This window comes from Cebus imitator, unplaced genomic scaffold (genome assembly GCF_001604975.1).
Source record: "Cebus imitator isolate Cc_AM_T3 unplaced genomic scaffold, Cebus_imitator-1.0 Scaffold18, whole genome shotgun sequence".
In the NCBI taxonomy this organism is placed as follows: Eukaryota; Metazoa; Chordata; class Mammalia; order Primates; family Cebidae; genus Cebus; species Cebus imitator.
In genome coordinates, this window is record NW_016107333.1 from 10,948,003 (window position 1) to 10,967,725 (window position 19,723).

A 19,723-nucleotide genomic window follows, 5' to 3' on the forward strand; every position below is an offset into this window, starting at 1 on the left:
AAAAAAAAAAAAAAAAAAAAAAAAAAAAGAGAGAATTTCATCAAGAGGGAAGTTATCCCTTCTATAACATCGTCCTCATTACGGGAGGTAAGAATGGCAGGATAACAGTTTCTAGAATGGAAAAGTAGAGATCTGGCCTGATTCTCTCACCATGGTGTGCCCTGGGGAGGCCTCATCTCCTGGCATCAAATTCTGTGTGTTAAGATATCTATGGCCCAATTCAAAATGGCTTAAGCAATAAGAATGTTTTGTTTTCTCATATAAGATGTTTGGAGGTAGGCATGTCCAAGGTTGGTAGAGAGGCAGTTGAACAATGTGATCAAAAACCCCGATTCTGTCTGGGCCTGATGATTCACACCTGTAATCTCAGCACTTTGGAAGGCGGAGGCAGGCGAATCACTTGAGGCCAGGAGTTCAATACCAGCCTGGCCAACATAGTGGAACCCTGTCTCTACCAAAAGTACAAAAATTAGCCAGGCATGGTGGCATGTACATGTAGTCCCAGTTATTCCAGAAGCAGGAGAATTGCTTAAAACTGAGAGGTGGATGTTGCAGTGAGCTGAGATCCCATCACTGCACTCCAGCCTGAGCAACACAGTGAGATGCCGTCTTGGGAAAGAAAAAAAAAAGACTCTGGTTCTGTCTATCCTTTTGTGCCATCATCCTCAGTGTTCTGTTATCCTGGGGAATGCCCCTCATGGTTGCAAGATGGCTGCTGTAGCTCAAAGCATCACATCACTACATGCGAAGGTCCAAAAGAGAAAGTTAGGACATCCCTTTGAGCCTCTTTTTAAGTGTGAAGAAAACTTTCCTGGCTGGATGCAGTGGCGCACACCTTCTGACCTTACACTCCTTGAGCCCTGAAGTCCACTGTAGTCACACTGGCGTCCTTGCTGTGCCTACTCCACAGCGAATGTGTCCTGGCCTCAGGCCCTTTGCATTTGCTGTTCCCTCTACATGGAACGCCCTTCTCTCAGGTCACATACAGCATACATTACTGAGTGCTTTCCATGTGCTCAGCATGGTTTGATGCACTCTACATACATTAACTCATCAAACCCAACAGCTCTATGAGATGAGTCTGTTATCTCCATCCCCATTTGATTGATGGGGCATGCCTGTGGGAGCTCTGCCCATACATAAGCACATTCTGGAGGTGCCAGGCCATTCACTAATGGGGGCAGGAGCCGGAAAGTAAATGCCAGTCTTTCAGAGAGATGCTCTAGACGATTCAGATCTTTCTGGACCCTTCTCAGAGACCAGAAGTACTCAGCCCTATTGCTACAACTGACTTCACTAACACACCCTCTGTCCCATTCCTCCCACCCCTCACTTCTGCTTCCAGGGATCACCACCCACATAAACGACTTTCACTCAAGTCTCAGACTTGCTATCAGGGAATGAAGACAAAAACAAAAGGGAAACTTGATACTGGGTCATCCCCTATAGTTCTGTACCTCGCCTGGGCTATTTTATTAGATGTGTGACCTTGGGCCAGTCCCCTGTCTGTGCCTGTTTCCTAATCTGCAAAATGGACATAATGTCACCTAATTCACAGGGATGCTGGAAGAATGAAGAGAGCCGATATTAGGTGAAGTCCTTAGAACCGTGCACAACACATTATAGGTGTTCAATAAATGTTTGCTGTTTGATTGGACTTTAAATTATAATAGGGCTTGAAGGTCTGTCTGTGTCTTCACTTTCAGACTAGTCTTGATGTATTAGTCAAGACTTTTGTTTACCAGTGACAGAAAGCCAATGTGAATTAGCTTAATGAAAATGGGGATGCTTGGCTATTCCCTTGACCAAGGTGAAGCCAGGCCTCAGGGGAAAGTAGGTTGAGAGATTTCTTTTCTCTGCCCCTCACTCAGCAGAGGGATTATCTCTACATGTCAGCAACATGGCTGTCTATAGCGATTGATATTTGGCTTTAAATAAGGGAAGCCTGACAAGAGAGACTTAATACAACTTAAAATGTTTCTTCCATTGAAAAATAAAAAGTCTGGCTGTGTGTAGTGGCTCACCCCTGTAATCCCAGCACTTTGGGAGGCCGAGGCGGGCAGATCACCTGAGGTTGGGAGTTCAAGACCAGCCTGACCAACATGGAGAAATCCCATCTCTACTAAAGACACAAAATTAGCCAGGCATGGTGGTGCATGCCTGTAGTCCCAGCTACTCGGGAGGCTGAGGCAGGAGAATTGTGTGAACCCTGGAGGCAGAGGTTGTGGTGAGCCAAGATTGCACCATTGCACTACAGCTTTGTCAACAATGCTTGAGATGGAGTGAAATTCCATCTCAAAAAAGAAAAAAAAAAAAAAAAAGGCTAGAGGCAGGAAGTCCATGGCTGGGATGACTGCTACATGATCCTTAGTGGCATAGGTCCTTTCTATCTTTCTGCTGTAATTTTAGAGCAGAGTGTTCATTCTCAGGGTCACCTCCTATTCAAGATTGCTGCTGAAGTGCAAGCCATCTCATCCAAATTCCAGCCTGGAAAGAGGTGGAGAAATGGAAAGGCAAAGGATAGGACAGTTCCCTTTTATAGGATGCTATCTCAGAAGTTTTGTATATTACTTCTCCTTGCATGTCATTGACTGGAAATTGGTCATGTGGCCAACCCTGGCTGCAAGGGCAGCTGGTTATTTTGTCTTCATTCATCATGGCAATGTGCTCAGCTAAAATTGGAGTTCTCTTCCTAAGGAAGAATAGAGATTGATAAGTAGCTGGCAATCGGAGCCATAGCTCTCCAGTTATAGGCCGTGTGGCACAGAGAGAGGGAGAGAGAGAAAATTTCCAAGTTCCAGTCAGATGCCCACATATGAACAAACCAGCTATGGCCTTGGGGGACAGAGACTTTTTTAAAAGCATAAGCCACCATTATTTATTATAATGACTTAAAGGTATGGAATTAATTTAAAGATAATTACTGGTCGCCTGCTATTGGCTAGGCTAGACCCAGTGGATTTTGTGATGAGCAAAAAAGACACTGCCAATCTCTGCCTTGTGAAGCTTACAGTGCAGTGGAGGATTCAGATAATGACCAAACAGTCACATGGGTTAATGGAAAGTAAACATTGATGGTAGGTGCTGCAAAAGAATGGCATGTGGTTCTGAGGACGTGTCTTAGTCATTTTGGGCTAAGTTGGGCTAAGGTATTGCTCTACCACAGCAATACCATAGACTGGGTGGCTTATAAACAACAGAAATTTATTTCTCACAGTTTTGGGGGCAGAGAAATCCAAGATTAAGATGACTTTGTATCTCCCCAACATTCATATGCTGAAATCCCAACCTCCAGGTGATGGCATTGGGAGGTGGGCCTTTGGGAAGTGATTATGTCATGGGGCAGAGCCCTCATGAGTGAGATTAGTGTCTTTTTTTTCTTTCTTAGAGACAGGGTCTCACTTTGTTACTCAGGCTGGAGTGCAGTGGAAATGTAAGGAAAACTTCAAATTTTTTAAAAAATCAGGAACCTGGTAATATCTAAGGAATTCTGAACAGAATATTGGTAGAAATATGGATGAAAAAGGCCATTCAGATGAGAAAGTGAGGAAGATATTCGACAATGAAAAAAAGGCCATCTTCTTATAAAATGGCAAAGAACTTGACAGAATTATGTCCATGTTCTAGTGTTTGGTAGAAGGTAGAACTTGTGAGCAATGAAACTGGATATTTAGCTAAAGCTATTTCTAAGCAAAGTGTTGAAGCTGTGGCTTGGCTCCTCCTCATAGCTTACAGGAAAATATAAGCAGAAAGAAATGACTTCAAGATGCAACTTTTAAGCAAAGAGGAAGCAAAACATAAAGATTTGAAAAATTTTCAGCCTATCCATATTGCAAAAAATGAGAAAGAATGTTTGGAGAAAACACTATAGTCTCCATAGGAGACTGTAATGATTATGAGCTTAATCAGTTGTCCCAGTAGGAAAACTGCCACCTTGAACTGAAGGGGAAGGAGATGGGAAGGGATGAAGGAAGGCTGTTGGACTTCTTGGATTTTTCGGGACAAGACCAGAATGCAAACTATTCTTCAAGACAAGGGAATAATGACCCTGAAGGCAATTCAGAGATCACCAAAGCTATCTCCTTGCTTTCAAAAGTGGGAGGCATTGCCTTGCATTCAACAGCCTCTGTCCAAAGCCATGGAGGAAGAGCTGCCCAGAGCTGTTAGGATGCGGCCACCCAGAGCCCTGGGAACATGACCTCTGCTGGATACAGCTGTAGGGGCTGGACCACCATCCCAGAGGGTGCAGAGGGTGGGCCCACCACCATCGTGGGTCTGGAAGGCTGCCTCAGTGGACCTGGAGGCAGAGCATTGAACCAAAAATGATTTTTCTTAAGACTTAAGATCTCATGTAGTTTGCCTTCCAGTTTGAACATAATTTGGATCTGCTATTCCTTTCCTCCTTCCTACTTCTCCCTCTTGGAATGGTCTATCTTATGCCTGTCTTACCATTGTATTTTGGAAGCAAATAACTTGCTTGATTTCACAGGCTCACAACTGGAGAGCAGTTTGCCCCAGGATGCATCACACCTTGAGTCTCAGCCACATCTGACTTAGATGATACTTAGCTAATAAAACTTTGGATTTTAGACTTTAGAATTGATGCCAGAATGGGTTAAGACTTTTGGGCTGTTGGGATGTAAGGATCGAATGTATTTTGAATATGACAAGGATGTGAATTTGGCAGGGGGCAGAGTTGGGGAAGGAGGCAGAATGCTATAAACTGTTTGTCTTCCTCGAAAATTCATGTTAAAATCCTAACCCCCAATATGATGGTATTAGAGATGGGCTTTTGGGAGGTGACTAGGTCATGAAGGCAGAACCCTTATGAATGCAATCAGTAACTTTATAAAAGAGATCCTGGAGAGCTCCCTCACCCCTTCTTACCATGTGAGGACACGATGAAAAGATGGTGGAACCAGGAAGCAGGTCCTTACCAGATGTTGAATCTACTGGCCCTTGGATCTAGGACTTCTCAGTCTCCAGAACTGTGCGAAATACATTTCTGTTGTTTACAAACCACCTAATCTATGGTATATATATATACATATATATATATTTATTTTATTTTAGACAGAGTCTTGCTATATCACCCAGGTTGGAGTGCAGTAGCACAATCTTGGCTCCCTGCAACCTCCACCTCCTGGGTTCAAGCGATTCTTCTGCCTCAGCCTCCCGAGTAGCTGGGACTACAGGCACAAGCCACCATCCCTAATTTTTGTATTTTAGTAGAGACAGGGTTTCACCATATTGGCCAGGCTGGTCTCAAACTGGGATTACAGGCGTGAGCTGCCATGCCTGGCCGGTAGTTTGTTATAGCAGCCTATTACTAAGACAGACATGATCTGATCTGCACTTTTGAAAGATCCCTGTGGCTGCTGTGGATAGAGGGAGGGAGGCCAGGGAACCAGAACAGATCGAAGGAGACCAGGAAGAAGGCTGGTATAGTTGTCCAGATAAGAGATGATGGTGGCTCTGGACCAAGGTGGAGACTGAGAAGATGGAGAGGAAAAAATTGACAGGACCCGGTGGACTGGGTGGTAGGGTGGGGAGAGAGGCGAGAGACATGACCTCTGGGTTTTGTGACTGCAGGACTGGACGGGTGCTTGTGTCATTCACAGAAGTGGGATGCCCCAGAGGAGAAGCAAATCACAGCTTTAGACTTGGGCTAGTTTCTGTAATTCCAGCTACTTAGGAGGCTGAGGCAGGAGAATTGCTTAAACCCAGAAGGCAGAGGTTACAGTGAGCTGAGATTGCACCACTGCACTCCAGCCTGGGTGCCTGGGTGACAGAGCCAGACTCTGTCTCAAAAAAAAAAAAACCAAACAAGAAACCATTGGAAATTTTGTGGAGTTGGGGTGAGGTTCCCACAACTGCTGTCATTGTTGAAAACAGCTAGCACATTGCTCAGGATGCAGCTGCTTGTCCAGAGGTGTGTGAAGGGAAGGCGGACAGTGTACAAACTGAGTGTACTGCTTACACAGGAGGAAACCGACAAGGAGGCCCCAGAAGAGGCAGGTTCTAGCCTGCAGCTCCCCCACCCCACCCGCTGGCATCCATCCCTCAAAGCACGCAGGCCATGCTTCTTGGTGAGTCTGAGTTGAGGGTAGGTAGCAGGGGGTTGGTGGTCCCCAGTGAAGTTTTTAGTAAGGTGAGGCAGATTTGTGTTTTAAAGGATCACTAAGGCAGCTAGTGAGGATGATGGATTGGTTGTTGCCCTCAACACTTTTGATAACAGCTCAGAAGCTCTAGGGGCGACTCACTGTTTTTGGACAACTTTGCCGGTTGAGCCAAAGTCAGCGTTTTTGCCTGCTTCTACTCACTACATATGTGACCGTATACGACTGGGCAGAGCAGTAGGGGGGTGAACTGGGGAAGGACATAGGGGTTGTAAACTGGCTGTCAACAGGCACATGTGGCCCACAGTTGTAATCGTTCAGCAGGTGTAGTTAATTTGAAGTGTACTTCTCTAAGGTGAGACACACTCCAATTAGTCGCAGGCTTCCTCTTCCCTGATGTCTTAAGGCAACTGGCTTCCCTCACATGTTATTAATCTGGTTCTTAAACACTTATTTGAGGAATATTAAGGATTGAAGATGCCTGAGACCTTGTGGATGCCAAGGGACCCTTGGGGCTGTGTGACCCTTGGTGGCAGCTAAGGCTGGTCAGGCTACAGAGAGGAAAATGGAGTGGAAAAATACTATGTCTCAGATGCCCTCCCCTTCTCATTCCTCCCTTCCCCCTCCACACCCCCCTCCAAACATAAGGTCTAGAGGCAATGGTGAGTGGCCAAAGTCCCTTTAATATCCCTGAATTGCGTTACAAGTAATACTGCTGGAGGTGGGGAAGGAATGGGGGTTTGGGGGTGAGTTGGGATAGGAGGGAGGAGGAGCGCTAAGCGCTCATACAAAATATGGCCAAAAGGCTTAGCATGCATGGAAAATTATTGCTGTCAGAGTTCCTATTTACAGGGTCAACACCCTCCATAATTGCTTCTGCGACCCCTCTCCCTCCCACCATCCCTGCAGCCTCCCTTCACGCTGGGCCTGGGGCTGAGCAAAGGCCCATTCATCCCTCTGAAGCCCTAGGGACGTGTCCCTGCTGCAGGGGTGCCTCCGGTCTCTCCCCTCTTTTGTGGCTAAGAGGAGGGGAGAGGAGGATCCGAGAGTCCAGGACTCCTGTCCCCAAGGTGGGTGCGGAGCGATGGGGCAGAGGCGTGTGCTTAAAGCAGAGGGGGCCAGGGCCCGTGCGCATGGAAGTGTGTGCTTCGGTCCTCGCCCGCCCAGGCATGCAAAAGCGCAGCGGAGGAGGTAGTGGCGGCCAACGGGGCGGGTGGCTGGCAGCCCGGCCCCTCTGTCCGGGAGAGTTGCATAGACTTGGCCGGGAGAGAGCGACCCTCCCGGGGAGCAGGCCAGAGGCCCCAGCGGGTCCGGGGCTCAGTCGGTCCCTGGAACGTGGGGTCCTTCGAGAAGAGGAATAAATAGGAAACAAACTGGGGAGGCTTCTCTCTCCGGGCCGCCTGGAGTGGCAGGGGAAGGTTCAGGAAGGCCAGGACCTGCCCCATGCCTGGACCTCCTGATGCTCCCTCACCTCCCCAGTTGAGGGTCAGCAGGCTGCACCTCCCATTTTCGAGTCCCTTCCTTAGCGAGTGCAGGCTCTGATGAGGGTGGGTTTCTCTCGAGACGCGGGTGTGTGTGTGGTGGGGGCAGCCCTCTGTGGCTTGTGCTGTCCCTCTCCTTGTCTGGCTTTCCGACCTCCCAGTCCAGCTGGGGAAGCCAGACTGTCCCTGGGTGAGGCCAAGAGATTAAATAGAATAATAAATAGATAAATAAATAAATACACAAATAAATAACTGGAAGGACCCAGCCGGACAGGGGGAAGGGCATTGGTGAGGTGCTCCGGACCTCCCCACAACAAGTGAAGAAGGGGTCCTGTGGCCCTGGGGATGGGGGAAAGTGCTCAGAGAATCTGGGGGAAGGGCAGCTCCACACTGGACGCCCAGGTTGTGCAGTGGTGAGAGAGGGGTTCCACTAGGGGGCAGGACCCTGAAGTGCCCCTCAAGTCCCCTCCAGGTTAGGTAAACTCAGAGGGGTGAGAACTGCTAGAGAGGTGAGAGGATCTGGGGCTGGAAGTGGGTGATGAGACCCCCGTGGACTGAGGAGAGTGGGAAATATCTGTGGGAGTGGTGGTGGTGGCGTGTGTGTGAGTGCGGACTTAAGGCCTGGGCATGGACGGGTCAGGGACAGATTTCAAGAAGGGTGAAGATTAGATCCCCAGATGGACACACTCTGGGAGACTCAGCAGAGAGGCCCGAGCTCTGGGGTTAGACTGTGGTCTCAGGGCGGCAGGGCCTGAGTCCAGGTGTGGATGGGGAAACTGAGGCAGGTATGGGCGTCAAGGATATAGGTTTGCGGCTTTCACGGGGGGCTCCAATAGAGGAATGGTCAGAGAGATTCAGCTGAGAAGCGAGAGAAAAGATCTAGAAGTTAGAAGAGCAGCGCGGGGTCTGGACGGGAGAAATTTCCGGCTCTGGGGCGCGGGAGAGGTGCGGACCTGGTGCCTGAGTTGGGAGCCTTGAAGGCGCGGACAGGGGGTCAAGGTCCGAGGGGTGGCCGGAAAGGAAGTGGGTCAGGGGCTCTGGGGAAGACGGTGCTGGAAGTGAGTCATGGGTTTGGGGGCTGGAGAGAAAAGTTCCGGGCCGGGCCGAGGGTTCCCCACGAGAGGGGCATGGGCAGGGAAACGTAGCCGGGGATGGGCGAGGGCGCTGAGGGCGCAGGTCGGGGTCCCGGGGCCCGTGGAGAGCAAGTTCCGGGCGCGCGGGTGAGGCTGAAGGCTCAGCTGGCCGGGCCGGCGGAGGCCGGCGGGGGCGGCTCGGCCCCCTTGACGCAGGCTGCCTCGCAGTGCTTGTGGAGGTAGGACTTGAGCGCGAAGCTCTTGTCGCACTGGCGGCAGCGGTAGTGCTTGAAGGCCGAGTGCGTCTGCATGTGCGCGCGCAGGTTGGAGCGGTCGGCGAAGGCCTTGCCGCAGTGCGCGCAGCCGAACGGCTTCTCGCCGGTGTGCGAGCGCATGTGGCCCTGCAGCAGCCAGGGCCGCGAGAAGGCCTTGCCGCACACGCCGCACTTGTGGCGCAGGTTGTGCGTGAGCACGTGCATGGCCAGCGCGGGCATGGACACGTAGGCCTTGCCACACGTCGGGCACTTGCGCGCCAGCTGGCTGTCCAGGCTGCGGTGCGTCTGCTTGTGGCGGCTCAGGTTCGACGACGTGGCGTAGGTCTTGCCGCACTCGGCGCACGCGTGCCGGTGGCCGCTGCCCGCCGGCGCCCCTGAGCGCCCCGCGCGTCCCCCGCCGCTCCCCGCGTCCCCCGCGCCCCCCGCGTCCCCGCCGCCCCCGCCCCGCCGCCGCCGCGAGCGCCCGTCTGAGATGAAGAAGGCATCCATGGAGTAGCTGTCGGTCACGGCCGCCTCCCCTCGGAAGTACCGCGCCGACAGGCTTGACTGCGGGCTCTCGGGGTCGCTGTACTCCTCCGGCGCCGCCGGCGGGTACGCGGGCTCGGCGGGGGCCAACTCCAGGCCCGGCTTCTGGTCCGCATCGTAGCTGCTCGGGGGCAGGCAGTGCGGAGCGTACCCTGGAAGGGGCGAGAAGTGGAGAAGGTGGTGAGAGGAGGCGCAGAAGAAGGCTTCCCGCTTTAAGCAGATCACCCCTTTCGCCCCCTGCTCGATGCCCCTGTGGCAGCTCCAACAGTGGTGGTCCCTGACCCGCACCTCAGCTCTTGGTGTCAGTGTCGTGGGGAGTCCCCAATGAGAATTCACCTCCCCCTCCTCCTCCCACTTGGCTGGAGTTGGACCAGGAATCCTGTCTGCCAAGGGCTTGAGTGATTGGTGGGTGGGCAGGCTCGGGAGGGTTCGTGTCGGGCAGCCTGGGTTCCAATCCTCCCTCCATGGACTGCAATGCAAATAGCCGCCACCCCACCCCACGGAGCATGGGACCGGCGCAGTTCTACAAACCGCGCCTTCACTATCAAGTGCTCACAACCATGGAATGATGGTCTTATTATAATACCCACTCTGCAGGTGGAGAAACCAAGGCACAGAGATGCAGCAGTCTAACCTTACAGTCAGTAAGTGGGGCCCAGATTCGAATCTTGCCCGTGTGACCCTGAAGCCCATGCTCTCTCTATTCCAACAACATTCTGCCACTGCAGTCCTGTAACTTCTCTGGATCTCAATTTTCTCATCTGCAAATGGAGCTTGTGATTGGACACCTCCTTTCAGGATCGTTGGAAGGACTGAGTAAAGTGACGATAATAAACGTGTATTAAGCTCTAACTGTTTGCTAGACTCTGCCTCGGTGCTTTACACATGTTAACTCATTTAATTGTCACAGACCCAAGGAAGTCGGCACAATTGTAATCCCCATTTTATGTGTAAGAAAATTAACAAAGAGGGGGAGCACACAGTAATTGCTGTATAAATGTTAGCTATTAAGATGATGCTTTTTACTTGGTTGGAGATTGTCTTCTTCCCCACCACATTGCGAGCTCCCCAGGGTTGGATTGTGTGCCCAGCACATGCCTGGCTCAAAGTAGATGTGTGACGAATAGATGTTGCACGAAGGAATCACAATCCAGTTAGACTCACCTGCAGCCAGGGTTGCTGGAGCATTTAAGAAGGGTCAAATGTGTGGCATGTAATAGGTGCTACAGAAAGGGGACTTCCTGGTACCTGCTCCCAAGCTTGCTTTGCTTTATGCTTGTCTAGAAGTTGTGGGGACTCACCGGTGAGAATTCACCGCCCCCTCCTCCTCCCACTTAGCTGGAGTTGGACCAGGAATCCTGTCTGCCAAGGGTTTGAGTGATTGGTGGGTGGGCAGGCTGGGGTCTCCCAGGGGATTCCATAGGGTGTTCTCATGGGCAGGGGCCATTCTGATTTGCCTCTGCCTCCGACGGCCTAGACTGGTCCTAGCACCTTCCCTGGGGACCCTGGGGGCTGGGCTCCCTGGAGAGTTTCTAGCAGACAAACTTTTCATCCTAGCACTTGATGGGCAAGCGATTCCATTGTTCTGTGATTCCACAGAACAGTGAAGGTTAGGTTCCTTTTGGAGGTTTCACAGTTGGGGAGTGGGAATTGACCTCCTGGTGACCCCTGAGACCTGTAACCTCTCCTTCTTCCCTCCTCCCTGTAGCTTCCTTCGCCAAAGTGAACAGGTGGAAGAGGGTTTTGTTAGGTGGAAACAGGATTCCAAGATGTTCAGACTTTTAGCTAAGTACTCTGGTCAGCTTCCCTTCCCCGAACAGCCTGGCTGATTCCACCTTCAGGCCTTTGCCTCCCATCTGGCGTTGGGAATGGCCACAGGTTGAGGTCTGTGCAGCCCTGAAGGCAAAGGTGTGCCCTTATTTTCACCTCTGTCCCTTCAGCAACCAGCACAGGGCCCTCTGCAGACAAAAGTAATTGGGGATTGTGGAAGTGGATGACTCAGTAGGGAGGGGCTCTGTGGTCAGATGCAAAGAGGGACAGTGATAGTGGCAATTTTTTCATCTGGGGAGAGGAGATGCCTCGTCCTGTGTCTCCTGTTCAATCTGCCTCTGGTCTGGCAGTTCCCCTGCTTCCCAGTCCAGGAACCAGGCCCCATACTCAAGTCCCAGAACGTTCAGGAAGTATGATTTCAGACTGAGTTAAATACCTGTCAGGCACTCCCAGAACCCCCTCCTTCTCCTTCTGTATTTTCTCACGTTGTAATTCCTGGTGATGATGATAATAGCTAATATTCATTGAGCACTTACCGTGTGTGCCAGGCACCGTGCTAAGTGCTTTGCTCCCATCATCTCACTGAATCATCACACAACTACTGTTATCACAGATGAGGAAACAGGGACAGCGTGGTGATGGCACTTGCTCCAGGGGTGGAGCAGGGATTGGAATCCACTGCACTGTCCCCCTGGTTTCCCACATACTGGGAGGTCCTCGAGGAAGGGGCTGTGGCTGAGTTGTTCACCTCCTATCCCCAGGACCCTAGCTAGTAGGCACTTAATCAGTATTTGTGGAATGAGTGATAATAATTTGCAAATCCAGCCTCACTCCTCAGCCCAGCAGGAGCTACTGTAGACAGTCCTATCCACCTGGTCTCAGGACGGGTCTGCACCTCATGTGGCTGGGGCCAGGGAAGGGGAAGGGTGATTTGGCTCCCCAACACAGTCCGGCTGGGTGCCTTTGAGCAGGTCGTGCCTCGGGTCCTTTTTTAAAATGGGATTTATTTGGAGGGGCAACTGGTCATGTGACCAGCGTCTTGTATGTTCTATTATTGAAGAAGGATGACGTATTGGATAAGAGCACCACTTTGGGGCCAGACAGCCTGGATTGTTTTGGCCCTACCATTCCCAGCAGTGTGACCTTGGACAAACGATTTGGCCTCTCCGTCCTCTACCATTTCAGTAAGGAGTTTGCCAGTAAACAAACAATATATAAACAAATAATAACCAACATTCCCAGAGCACTCCTGCGCCAGGCACCGTTACAAGGGCTTTCCATGCATGAATGCATTCTACCCTCATGACTCTCGAGGTGCTACCATTTTACACAAGAGGAAACCAAGGCACAAGGAAATTAAGCAACAAGCTTAGGGTTGTGCAGCTAAGAAGTTAGAGCCAGGATTCCAGCCTAGTGGCTGGCACATTTTAAATCCACCGCAAACGTTGGCTGTTATTATGAATAACAATAACAATCTCCCCAGATGGGTTTCTGTGCTGCAGCTTTCTTGGCGTCTGCCCCAACACATCTTGCAGCTCCTCTCTGAGGCTCTGTTTCCTCACCCAAGATGTATAATTTCTAATTCATGTTCTGATGGGAAAATTTCTGGTGCATAGTAGGAGCTCAATCAGAGAACCAGAGCGTTCTCAATGAGGGTCTGTACTCATGGTGCCCTCTGCTGGCTGCCTTCAGGACTGTTGACCTTACCCCTGTTGCAAGGGGCTCTTTAACCAGAAATAGGGGCGCCTTAAACAAAGGCTGCTCATTTGCCTGGGGAGGGATGCAGAACTGTCTTCAGGGTAGGAATTGTGAGCGCAGTTCAGACACCCAGTCGGTGGAGTCTGGCATGGGTTGAGAGCATCCTATGAGAGTGTGTGTGGTCATGTTAGGAGGAAGTGGTTCTAACTTGCTTTGTGACTGTGGCCAGGTTGCTTAACCTTTCTGGGCTGAATCTATACATGAGAAAGATTGACTGGAATGGTCTAAAGACCCTTTCTGCATCATGGCTGAATCAGTCTCTCTGTGATGCTCTTTGCCCCCTCCATTCCCCGCTCCTCCAGCTCCACCCCGTTCCCCTCATATTCACAGACATCTCCCTGTCCAATTTTGGGAAGTTACTTAACCTCTTTTTGCCAAACCTGTATAAGGGAGTTCATAATAAGGTTGAATAAATGAATGCATGTAAAGTGCTTGGTACAGTGCCTGACATAATAGCTGCCCTCTTGAGCTGTTACTATTGTTGTCATTGGTAGTATTCCTACCTTTCCTGGTGATATCCTTCTAATCCGCCAGAGGGTAGGAGAAACACTTGTGTCTTAGGCTGCTGTGTGACCTTGGGCAAACCACCTCACCTCTCTGAGTCTCAACCCTGGAGACTCCTTTAGGACACTAAGCCATACTTTAACCTAATGCATGGAACCTGGACAGGTACCTTCCTCTGCCCTAAGGGTGGCTACAGAAGGCTGAGATGCCTATCCTGCAACTGACAGGGTGGGACAGGACTCTTACTTGGGTTCCCACAGAGATAGGGATGAGCTGGGATTCAGGGAAAAGAGAATCTCAGATGAAATCGCTCATGCTGGCCCACCCTTGAATTCAGACCCTAGCTGTGTGACCTTGGGTAAGTTGCACAACTTCTCTAGGCTCAAATCCTCCATTTGAGGGATGGGGACCAGAGCCACCCTGTCATGTAGGGATATGGGGAGGGCCCCAGAAATACTTTGGAGATGTGTACATGTCACCTGGGAATGACTTTGCTTTTCCCTGCCCAAGAGCCTTGATATTTTAGACTGAGAGTCCAGAATCTATGTTTTTTTTTTTTTTTTTTTTTTTTTTTTCGACTTTTTTTCTATTTTTTTTTTTTTTTTTTTTTAACCGGTACTCAAAGGAGTGGTGAAAGGGAAATTTATGAGAATTAAGGTGCTGGGCCCTCTGCAAACACTGTCTCATTTAACTGCCTGACCCCTGGAGTGATGGAGGGGGATCTGTAACAAGAACTACTACTGTTACTGCTGGTGCTTCCAACTGACACCAGCCTCCCTGTGAGCCAGACATCGCACTGTGCCCAGAGGCCCAGAGAGGGGAGAGATTTGCCCAAGGTCACTGGAGAGGGTGGAAGGTTTGAAACCCTCCAAGCCCTGTGTTTTTTCTAAAACACCAGAGAGGGCATGGAGACTTGCTGGAGAAGGGATCTTCAGTTGGTGGGGGAAGGTGTGGTGGATTTCCTCAAACACACCACCTTGTTGGTCTGTGTCCCGTGGGATAGTGGGGTGGTGGGGGCGTGGAGAAGCTGTTGTGAAAATGGCTCAGCCCCTTGGAAATATTTGTAAATCATACTTAATAGAAGTAATGCCTATCACTTATTGAGCACTTACTTGGTGCAAGGCACCCTGCTAAATGCTTTGTGCACATTAGCTCATGTCTAAGGTCACTTCCCTCCTGCCCTTGTTCTGCAGAAGCTGAAGCCCAGACAGGAGCCTTGACCCACCGCAGGTCACAAAACAAGTTCTCACCAGAGCTGGGCTGGCCTCCTTTTCTTTTTTTTTTTTCAGTCCAAGACTCCTTTCCCCAGTCTCTCCTAGACTCCCAAGGTACCAAACTTTCTCCAGGGAATTTCTAGCCTCAGCCTCACCTCCCTGTCCCAAGATGGGCAGACAAAGACAGGGGCCTGGTGGTGGGCCAGCTTCCCAGGCGGCCCACTTTCCTGAGGAGGGCTGGGCCCGCTGGGTGGTGGGGGCTGGAGGGGCTGCTGCATGGGTATATTTAGAGCTGCTTCTTGCTGTGCCAGGGCCTCGGGCCTCGAGAATCAGCTCTAGCCAGCTGAGCAGAAAGCCAGGTCTGTCAGCAGCAAAGCGGGATAAAAATAGTTTCTCCTGTCTGCTCACAGAGCTGGGCAAAGGGGCCGGGTACCTCCCCCCCCCCTTATTATAGCATCTTTGTTAGCGGTTCCCTGGGCACTGGACCAGAAATGACACCCACCTCCTCCAAAGGCCTGGCAGCTGGTACATCTGCCTACGGGGAGGAGGTCCCTGAGTCCAAATGAGTAGGGGACAGAGTGAGGTCTGGCCCAACATGACCAACGCTGCAGGGCTTGGGGCTGATGCCCGCTGACCCAGGCCCAAGGAGCTTCGAGAGAATTCCAAGGCTCTTTTCCACCACCCCCACTTCTTGGAATTCCCCATATTCTGGCCTTTCCTGACTGTGACCCAATTCCTGTGGCCTACAGGGAGGTCCAGAGCTCTGCAGGAATCAATAGGAAAGATTTTTTGGGGGGCGTGGAGGTGAGAGTGAGTGGCTCAGGGTCTTTAGTTGCCCAGCCTGGTTGGCGGAGCTGCCTCCTGCTCCCTTGGGGAGATCTCCAGTGGACCCTTTCTGCGCCTCCTTCCGGAGACAGAGTGTGTTGCACAGTGCTCCGCCTCCTCTCCTGGCCTCCTGCTTCCCGCTCTGCCCCTTACCTCTCTAGAAGGGTGCACCCAGAGGGCCCATTCCAAACCCCTCCCTCCCCAAAGACTGGCAGTGGACGCTTCATTCCAGGAGAGTCCACAGCTGGGAAGGAGACCAAGAGGCCTGAGGGACCCCAGCTCTCTCGGCAGAGGGCCTTGAGGCTTTGGGGGGGAGGCTAGGACCTGTGGTTGGAGCACCCACCAGAGAGGTGTGACTTTGGGAAGTCACCGGCCCTCCATGACCTCAGTTTTGCCTCTGTAGCTTAAAGTGAATCCTCCCCTGCCCTCCCTGCCCTTTGCCCACTATGGATTTGTGTGGCCTGAGAGTGCCTTTGGGATGCGCAGATTGCTATGCTGACATAAGGGACTTGGTGTACTCTCCGGCCCTCCTTCAGCAATCAAAGACTGAGACTATCTAAAGCATGGAAACCCTCAGGTCCCTCTCGTAACCCTACCCCCAGGTTTTAGAGGAAATCAGAGGTTCCCAGATTCCATTTCTCACATGGGGACCATCATTCCACACTTCCACTGAGCCCTGTTAATTCATAGGAAAATTAGATTTCTGGATCCCTAGAAGGTCAAAGTGGAAAGAGATCATATTCAACTGTTTGATATTATGAAGGGGAAACAGAGGCTGGGAGGAGAGGGGAGACTAGGTCAAGGCCACATGGAAGGCTAATGGTGAGTCTAAGACTTGAACTCAGCCCAGCCTTGAAGAATGGATCTGGACATGATCTAAACTGGAAATTGGGCCTGAGTCTTGATTCTGGACCCAGCACTTTGCCCTGGACCTGTTCATAGATATTGAAATTTGAACTTGGACATGGATTTGTCCTGGATAGCAGGCCTGGACCTATAACCTCAGACAATGACCTTGGACCTGGTCCTGTACCTGAAGTTTGACCTAGGCATTGGACTTGGACCTCAGAGCTGTACCTGGATGATGGACCTTGACTAGATTTTGAACCTGGGCCTCTGACATGTCTTTAACCTGGACCTTGTACCTGGACCAAGGTCAAGATACCAGGGGAAGGGGTGGTTATAGAAAACTCAGATGGGCCTGCTGTGTGTCCATGGGCACCTCCACAGCCTTCTCTGTGCTCACTCTTCCAAAAGATTGGGGAAGCCCTTTTGCATCGCTGCTCCCCAGAGGAACTTTCTGAGGTGTGGAATGGATGCGTGGGAGCTGAGGACATTGGGCCCGGCTCCTGGACCTGGCCTGGAGCCACTACCTGGCGCCATCAGAGGGAGTGAGAGGAAGTGGGTGCTGGTTTAATGTGGTCAACTGAATAAGCCCATAGAAGTAGGAGAGTTTCCTCAGCCTGCTGGAGGAGGCTTAATGTAGCTGCAGAGGGCAGACAACTGTGTTATTGGATTGGCATTGATCCCTCATCTGCCTGGGTTGGATGTACTCTGAGAGGGCATGAGGGCAGGATGGGATGGAGATGCAGAGGAAGGGGGGGCCTGGCTCCCAGCTGGGGTTCAGAGTTGAGGTGGAGGGGAGCGGACACTCCAGAAGATATTCTTGGCAGGGACCCACAGAGACCACTGACATGGATATGGGTGGGCTGCCTTCTCTGGGGTAGCTGAGAGTCCCAGCATCCCTCAGGATGCTGAAGGCCCGGTCTGTGGGGAGGGCCTGGTGGAGTTGGAGGTTGAGGTTAGCAGAGGGTTAGAATAATGTGAGTTGGCATCTCCCAGAAAGACTGAGTCTGCTCAGAATCACCCAGGGGAGAAGAGGGGAAGGGAAGGCAGTGGAGGAGCAAGAGAGGCATCTTATTGGAGGGGACAATGAAATTAGATCTGTTCCCATTAGTCAGGGAGCTCTGCAGAGAGACCTGGTGCTTTTCTCATTTTGGGGGCTCCCCTTCCCTATTTAGGGGTTCTGTGGGCTTAGGGGGACCCTGGTTCACAGACACACTTGCTGCACCCTCTGCTCTGCCCTGTGGTGGAGGCTGAAAGGGTGTGGGAAGGCAAAGAAGAGCTTTGCGTGTGTGTGTGTGTGTGTGTGTGTGTGTGTGTGTGTGTGTGTAGGAGGAGGAGGAGTCCTCCAGGAATTCTCCAGCATTCTCAGGCATTCCCGGAGCTGGGGTACACCTCTTTAATTTGGGGTTCTGCATCTTTATCAGCTAGGAGCTTGTGGTTTCTCTGACCTCCACATTCACAGGCTCGCCCGGCCCCTGCTCCCCCCACCCAGGTTTCCCTTCCACCAGCCTCATCCTGACCCTGCAGCCTGAGCTGCAGGAATGGCTTGTAAGAAGATCTTTCTAATAACTGGAACTATCTCCAGCCCCAGGCCTCCCCCTCCCTCCCTCCGTCCCTCCCTTCCTTCTCTTCCCTCCCTCTCCTCATCTTCCCCCCTCCTCTCTTTCTCCTTGTTTACCCAGCACACTTACACACGCTGAGAGAGAAAAACGTCGGCTCAGCAATTTTTCACACTTCCCTCAAATGCTCAGCAAGGTTATTTCCGGCAGAGCGGAGACAACGGGCCACCAGGAGCCAGCGGGCTCTCAGCAGACCCCTGGCACCCTCCACCCACCCAGGGAATAAGGGATCCCTCACTGCTCAGTCTGGCCACACCCCAGGGAGGAGACAGGCCCCTGAAAACAGGACAAGGCAGACTTTATATTTCCCAGTCATACCTAGGCTTGGTCTCTGGCACTGACCATCCACTGCAGACACTGCCAAGGTGGCCAGGCCAGGGTGCTGGTCCTCACCATGGGGTAGCCTACAGAGACCAAAGCCAAGAAAAATGCCTGATCCCAGAAATGCTGCCACCCTCAGCCAGGTGGCGTATGTTCAGTGGAGCCCTAAGGAAACCCTGACAATAGCCTCTCAGCATCCTGTTAGACCCCTGTGCAGGCATCTCCAGTGCCCCACACTCCATACTTGACCTTCACAGAAGCTGAGCTTGTCAAAGTTGGAAGGATGCTTAGTTTATGGCATCAAAACTCTTTCACTACTGGGTATGGTGAGGACCAGAGAAGGGGAGGCGCTTGCCCAAGGTCACACAGCAAGTGAGAGATGTAGAGCCCAGGCCTCCAAGTTTCAGGCCAGGCTTCTGGCTATCAGGACAGCCTCAGGATTCCTGAGAGGTCAGGGAGTTGGTCTGGAGCCCCATGGGGAAAGGGACAAAGACAGAGGTGGTTCTAGGGCATTAAACCCGGTGGAACCTCCACAGAAATACCCTGCTGGTGGCTCTGCACCCGCCCTGCTTCCCACTATTCACTCAGGGGCTCCTTTCAAAGCTTTTTTGGACTGAATTCAAGGCAAGGCATTCTCTTGCCTCCCTCCTGAGGAACAGCCTGCAGTTTTGGCTGTGCATGGGAAATTCTCTGGGCTTCTCTGGGTTTCCTCAGCTGGTCTGGGGACAGGTCCAACGGGGCTTCAGGGGTGGAATCTCAGAGCTTTGTGTCAGTCCCTTAAGGGATCCATATCCCAAGCTTGCAGATATTTTGGTTCCTACTAGCTTTGAGCACACAATCCCCAGCTTTGGCATGGCCCCAGGGCCACCCTCTGTCCTGCCAGCCCTCAGCCCAGCTCGGCCATGTCCCTGGGCTTCTGTCCTCCTCCTCAAGAAGCCCTGCGGTCAAGAAAAGAGGACAGTAGAATAAGGGACATGTGGGCAGAGGAGAAGGGTTTTCTGTTAAGGATCTGGGGGAGGCCAGGGGATGAGGGGCTGTAGCTGTATCCCTGATTACTCTGTAACTTCTTTGACCTTGATGAGGTCACAAAGCCCTTTGCCCAGCACTCTGTCTCTACCTGGTGTGGCAGAGTGATGGAATGTGGGTGAAGTGCTTGGAAATCCCAGAGGTGGAAGCCCCCACCCTCCCAGGCTCCTATCTTTGCCATCTCAGTTCCCCCCTCATTCTCAGCCCTTTCTTTTCTCTTCCCTCTCTCTCTCCCCACCCCCCATTTCTCTCTCTCTCTCTCTCTCTCTCTCACACACACACACACACACACACACACACACACTAAAGCTGCCACATGTGATGTCAGATCTCTCACTACCAAAGGGACATCTCCTCTCCAGACACC

General features: G+C 51.6%; 1 protein-coding gene across 1 annotated transcript in view; it reads right to left on the reverse strand.

Moving 5' to 3' along the window:
• Nucleotides 1-6,782: 6,782 nt before the first annotated feature.
• Nucleotides 6,783-19,723, reverse strand: part of SCRT2 (scratch family transcriptional repressor 2) — a 14,138-nt gene continuing 1,197 nt past the window's right edge. The window contains exon 2 of the mRNA XM_017515310.2: nucleotides 6,783-9,625. Within this exon, the coding sequence (XP_017370799.1) occupies nucleotides 8,835-9,625 (791 nt within the window). The 3' untranslated portion in view covers nucleotides 6,783-8,834. The remainder of the gene's footprint in view (nucleotides 9,626-19,723) is intronic.